Raw genomic sequence first — 6,502 nt, forward strand, 5'->3', positions numbered from 1 at the left:
TGATCACCGAAACGCAGGTGCGCCGGGCACAGAGCTGAGTCAGAGCGGGTTGAGAGGGCGGAGACGGAAGGAAAGAGTCGCTCACCTGCGGGGACAGCGAATGTTCATTCCCCCCCCCCGCCCCCCGCACTCGCTCTCCCTCCGGTACCACGGCTCAAACATCCCAGCCCGACTTGCCCATTGTTGGTTCGGATTCGGTCCCCTGCGGTATCCCAACACTCCCCCCAAAGAAACCTTGGCCAGGAAAGGGCAGAGAGAGTGGAATCTTGCGTGCTAGGTGACCTGGAGCTCCCTAGGAGGTCAACTGCACAGAAAAGTGCACTTTCCATCCTCGGAGCATCACCCTCGCCTCTCAGACCGTGTGAAGAGCAGACCAGGTGACAGGAGCACCGGAGGTGTCACCTCAATCTGGAGACAATAGTTTTGTGAGCTACCTCCACTTGACCCTTCATGCCCCTCCCTCATCCTCCTCCTTAGCCTTCCAGACCGGACCCCTAAGGTTCAAGAAGTCCAAAGCCCGGAGAAGTGCACAGTGTAAATATATTGGCTTTATTTGTGTCCATTCGGACGCCTCACAGACAACATCCAGGTAAAAAGACCGTTAAATAAAACGCCTTCAGCTATTGCAATGCAAAAATAAATATCAATCCTCGGCTGCAGCAGCAGCCGCGCTGCGCCCCAAGTCCCCTCGGTCAGCCCAACAATTACAAAAGTGTTCAGCGAGAGTGTCGGCGTGAGTGTGAACGGGTGTGCGCTGGGGGTGGGGCACAGTGGAGCGGTGTGCAGAATCGCAGTTGCAAACCAAAGGCCTTTGCAGCGGCGACCCCCGGCGAGCCGACTCAGCGCGGGCCGCCTCCCGCGCACACTCACAGCAGAGTTCGTACTGGGAAAGAGTTAAAAAATAAACATTTACAAGGGCAAAGAAAGCGGCTCCCCTCCCTGGCGTCCCCGAACGCGCTCCGGGGCCCCGGCGGGTCCGCAGCCGGGCTACAGTCCCAGTGAGTGAGGGGAGCTGATCCTGGGTGGTCAGGGCCGCCTGGGGCGCGGGTCCCCTTGGGATGCTCCCGCTGGTTCACGGCGCTTAGCGGCGGAGCAAGTCCCCAAGCGGGCTACCGCCTCACAGGGCCGAGTCGGAGTCGCTGGAGTCCAGGCTGTTCCTCAGTTTGCAGCTGCCTAGCGGCTCCCTCTGCAGCGACAGGCTCTGCGTGCTGCGGCGCAGGCACTCCAGGCTCTGCAGGAACGACTTCTTGGCCTTTTCCTCCTCCATCGGGGACACCCCCTCCTCCTCCACCTCCTGGATCTCGTCGAAGGTCACCGGCTGCGTCTTGAAGCGGGACTGGCGCGGCCGCCGCAGCCGGCCCTTGCCCTTGGGCAGCTTGGCGGGCCGCACCGGCTGCGGGAACTCGTCGGCCAGGCACACGAAGTGTGGCATCACCGCTTGGTAGCTGGAGCAGATGCCCATGAGCTCGCCGGGCTTGGCTGCCGCCGCCATGGCGCCGTCGGCGGCTGCGGGGCCGGGGGACGGCGGAGCGCCCGGGCTCTCCGGGGGCGGCCGCGGCTCCGGGGTCCCCCGGGAGGCGACAGCCTGGGGCTCTCCGGGCGGGGGATCCAAATCTGCTGCGGGGTGGCGGCGGGCCTCGCTGGCCCGAGCCGGCGCTGCTGGAGAGGGATAGCGGGCGGGCGGGCCCGTCGGGGGACGCGGGGCTGCGCTGGGCTGCTCGGCGACGCTCCGAGAGGCTCCCTGCTGCTGCTGTCGCTGCCGCCGTGTGCCCCGCGGCGGCCCGCCTAGCCGCTTATATAGCCCGCCTCTGCCCACACGGCTGCAGGCTCGGATGACAGCGAATGCCATTTAAAGCGTGCGCGCCCCGCGCCCTTCCGCCTGACGTCGCCCTCCCCGCCACTCTGGGAAAGTAACGGCCCCTTCCCCGGCACCGCCCGCCAGCCACGCTCCGGAAGGCGTGCCCCGCCCGCCGCGGTCCATCCAGCAAGAGCACCCGCTGCTCCCGGACCCACAGAACCGAGCCGCTGCTGTTGGTTCTGGGATAACCCCAGCCCCAGCAAGTCTGCACAGAACAGACCCGAGTGGCCACGAGGTTTCAGATTGCTTCCCCCGCCTCCCAGCTCCAATCACTCCAGAGGCGCAGGCTCTTTTGCCGTGGTACCTCTCCAGGCGCGCTGGCTACAGGGCAGTTGCTGGTTCTCCTGCCAGTCTCCGCAGCCAGGGCGCCCAGCTCCCCGTTCCTGAGCTCCGAGAAATGGGCGGGCTTCTGAAACCCTGCCACCCCCACCCCAGGCTCCGTACGCTACACACACACACACACACACACACACACACACACGCCTTTACGCACGAATACAAACACACCCCATTATTCCACTCCAGTTCTTCCATTCCCTACATACTTCTCCCCACCCCAAGTCCCTCCGGCACCCCCATTCATGAACCGCAGAGTGGCACTTGGATAGGGTACTAACAACAATGATAATAGCTCCCATCTGGAGCACTTTCTCCTAGCCTGCTAGCGAGCTCTCCGTACATACATCATCTTGTTCATCCTCCTAACAGCAGGGTGGGATAATTAGTAGTCCTTCAATTTCACAGGAGAAAAGGGAGGCTCAGAAGGGCTAATTAACTAGTCCACTAGAAACTGAAAGAAACGGGTAGGGTGGACCCTGGAGGCTAATGCTAAAGGGTAGCATTCCCAAGCCAGATCCCCACCCCTGAGTAACCCGACTTTGGAGAAAGGATCCACAGGGCAGCCCCTGCTCTTACCCCAGAGACCCAGAAGGTAACTGTGTGAGTTCTGCCCTGCCCAGGATGCTTATGGCCTCTGGCAAGGGAGGGTCTGAGTGAGGTTTGGCCTCTCTCTATATCCACATACCAGAAACCTATTAAGACTTTGTGTGGGCGCTCAGGGTATAGACGGGAGCAACGATGAAAGAATTCTTTAATACAGGGTGGTGGTATACACCTGAAATCCCAGCCCTTGGGAGATGGAGGCCAGAGGATCAGGATTTCAAAGCCAGCCCTGGCTGTATAGAGAACTCCAAGAGAGCCTAGGCTATATGCGAGCTTGCCAAGACAGGGAGACAAAGAAGGAGCTCACAGCCTCCCTGGTTGCATTCTGGTGGGAGGGGAGCATGAGAACATCAACAAGAACTGGTGTCTTGGTGGAAATGCAGAGCCAGTTACCAGAGAGGGTGGCACTGTCAGGCACTCCAAATGCGCTGGGACAAGTTCTGGTTATGCATCAACTCAGTGCAAGTGTGACTATACTATCTTCTCAACTCTGCGTAGCCAGAGTTACTATCACTGCTGTGCACTCCTGAGGGGACGAAGGCACAGGAGAGCTAAGCAACTTGCTCCACAGTCGGCAGCAGAGCTGAGATCCAGACATCCTGGCTCCCAAATGCTCACTCTTAGCCACCACACTGAAGTGAAAAATTAAACAGCTGGTGGGGGTGATGAAGGAACGAACCACAAGGGTGCCAAGTCAGGAAGAAAGTGTTTGGACATCAGGACCCCTGGTGCAGGTCACTAGGGCAACAATAAGATTGGTGAGTGCGTAGCCAACCATTGGACTGAGCACAGGGTCCCCAATGGAGGAGTTAGAGAAAGGACTGAAGGAGCTGAAGGGGTTTGCAACCCCATAGGAAGAAGAACAATATCAACCAACCAGACCCCCCAGAGCTCCCAGGGACTAAACCTTGGTACACATGGAGGGACCCATGGCTCCAGCCACATATGTAGCAGAGGATGGCCTTGTCTGACATCAATGGTAGGAGAAGCCCTTGGTCCTGTGAAGGCTCAATGCCACAGTGTAGGGGGATGCTAGGGTGGTGATGCAGGAGTGGGTGGATGGGGCGCACCCTCATAGAAGCAGGGGGAGGAGGGTTGGAATGGGGAGTTCTAGAGGGGAAACAGGGAATGGGGATAACATTTGAAATGTAAATATACAAAATATCCAATAAAATAAATTAAAAAATAAGATTGGTGAGTACAGCAACCATGGGGCAGCCTGTGTGACTGAACAAGGGAGGAAGACAAGTAGGGACAGCTTCTTAAGGTCATGAGACCATGTCATAGGAACAGAATTTCATCACAAGGACATCAGTGTGGTATTGAAACAGTTTCCTCCAATTGATGTTTTCCAACACTCACTCTGAATATTGTGAGAAGCCTGGAAAAAAGCAGGGTACCCACTTAGACGTGACCTTGGGCCACACGACCTCAGACTCAGTTCACTAAAGCCTTACATTAGGGTTGAGGCAACAGAAATGCAGGGAAATGGTTTGATTTGTGATTTGTCTGAGGATAGGGTGTGGGGTGGGTCACAGGGACCAAGGCTAACTTCTATGAACTTGGCTCCAGTAAGTGGTCAAGGGTATTGTTTACTGTCAGAGATAAAGTCTGCCAGCTGTCCATCAAAACTCATGTTCTTCCCGTGTGAGATCCAAAGTGCTCATGACAGAGTTATGCCAGGTGAAAGAGCTAAGTGAACTTGCATCTTAAAACTTCAGGCACTGTCCTCTGCACTGCCTTTTACAGCAGTGTAACACTGCTCAAGTGTCAGTATGGGTACCCGGAAGGTACCTCAAGTCCACAGCCACTGGAGAGTAGAACCCTGGACCTTTGTTAGGACAGTAAAATGCTTATCACTGATATCATGTACAGACAGCTATTTTGGAAGTCAGACCGCATGCCTACTGAGCCCATATGATTCTACAAAAATGGTTGAGAAGAGCCAAAAAAATTTTTTTTTTGCATGTGTCACCTGCTTGGCACTGCTTTAAGCAAGATATTACAAGAGATTGGCTGGCTTGCAAGAGGAGGCAGTCCAGAAAACTGATGTCTTTGGGGTTGGAAAAGCCACTTAGACATCCAAAGGGTAGGTGATCAGACCAGGGCCCAGAGCCTCTTAAAGCCAGCCTGTTATGCCAAAGATTAAGTCTTCAAAAATCACTGCCAGGTCCAAGTTGTATATTAAAGGTGTCATCCAAATTTATCATGTTGGATCTCCCTGGGGTGACTCTCATTGTAAAATAGTGAAAAGTGATGGCTTGGCCAGAAAGACAGTAACTGTCAGGAAAGCAGTTAACAGCCACATGGAACTGTCTAGAACCAGATAAACCTGAAGCCAGCTAAGGTTCTGGAGGAGTTGGTGTCACCAACAAAGTTGCAAGGCTGATCTCTGGGAGCCCAAGATAGACTGTTCTGAAAGGAGGGTGAATGGGCAACCAACTGCCAGTCCAGCCATCGGTCAGGGATAGAGAGGGCAACAGGGCCAGCCACACAGAGCTTCTTCCTATGGTTTCTGAGAGTAAGCTTGGGCAGAGTCCTCTAGCTATCCACACAGCTAGATCACATTCCTCAATGTGCCCCCAGAGCAAGGGGGTCACTCAGCTGAACTGCCATCTGTGGAATGTGGACAGCAGCAGCATGTCACTTCTACCTCAACTGCCCAAGAGGAAATGCCTACTCCCTGTGCTGGGACCAGCAATGAAGAGACCATGGGAGAGTTATGTTAAAGACAGAGTACCACCATTAATCTGGGCTCCCTCAAAGGCTAAGTGGAGCTGAGCTGTCTGCCAGCTAGAACTTTCCTCAGACCTATGGGAAAATAACTATATATTAAAGCTATTCTAATTTGGAGTCTTTACATTGACACAACATTATCCTAGGAGACTCGTGAAGCGTCTAAGTGGAGATATCCAGAAAGGGTGGGACTTAGGGGAGGCCTGTGGGGTGGGAGTAAAGATTTCGGGATTCATTGGGGCCATCAACATTGGAGGCCTGGGAAAAGACTCACTCTTCAGATGGAGGGCTGGGACAGGCCGATACTAGGAGAAGGGCTGAGGATAGTCAGTCAGCTGTTTGCTGTGCAAGCATGAAGCCCTGAATTAGATCCACAGAACTCATGGGAAAGAGCTGGATATGGTGACATACACTTGCACTCTCAAGATTAGAGGGGTGGAGACAGACAGACTCCTGGTCACTGGCCAGTCAGCTATAGGTGAGTGGTAGTTCAATGAGAGACCCTGTCTAAAACAATAAGATAAGATAAAATAAAATAAAATAAAATAAAATAAAATAAAATAAAATAAAATAAAACAAGGTGGATGGCTCCTGAGTCTAGGTTACTGAATGAGCTACAGGCCAATGGGAGAGACCAAGAGAAAATGTCAGAATCTAGGAGAGAGGTTCCCACAAGATGAGCGTCCAGAGGCCCATTCTAGCCTGGCTCTATCAGAAGCCACTGTGTGGCCTTAGATAAGCCACCTGTTGGTCCACACACAGCTTCAATCTCCACCTCCACAGTGTGAAGCCTTTCTTGCTCACCTTCCTTAAGGTGGCACCTCGGTCCCCCTTTCACTTTGCAATGTACCCATCCCCATGTCTGAGCTCTTCTTATTTGTCCTGCGTGTTGTTTCTCTCTCTCCCTGGACTTTCAGCACTGGTCACTGCCATTTTCCAGCACACAAAAGGACGCACAAGCCCTTT

General features: G+C 54.4%; 1 protein-coding gene across 1 annotated transcript; it reads right to left on the bottom strand.

The window, feature by feature from the left end:
- Positions 1-528: 528 nt before the first annotated feature.
- Positions 529-4,032, bottom strand: C2H11orf96 (chromosome 2 C11orf96 homolog). The gene has a single exon (XM_034495324.2). The coding sequence runs from the start codon at positions 1,847-1,849 to the stop codon at positions 1,118-1,120; it is 732 nt and encodes a 243-aa protein (XP_034351215.1). The 5' UTR covers positions 1,850-4,032; the 3' UTR covers positions 529-1,117.
- Between the last annotated feature and the right edge of the window lie 2,470 nt (positions 4,033-6,502).

Source organism: Arvicanthis niloticus, chromosome 2 (assembly GCF_011762505.2).
Source record: "Arvicanthis niloticus isolate mArvNil1 chromosome 2, mArvNil1.pat.X, whole genome shotgun sequence".
NCBI classification, from domain to species: domain Eukaryota; kingdom Metazoa; phylum Chordata; class Mammalia; order Rodentia; family Muridae; genus Arvicanthis; species Arvicanthis niloticus.

Bases quoted from the DNA above. Each gene is read 5' to 3' on its own strand.
- C2H11orf96 (XM_034495324.2), bottom strand. From the start codon at position 1,849: ATGGCATTCGCTGTCATCCGAGCCTGCAGCCGTGTGGGCAGAGGCGGG.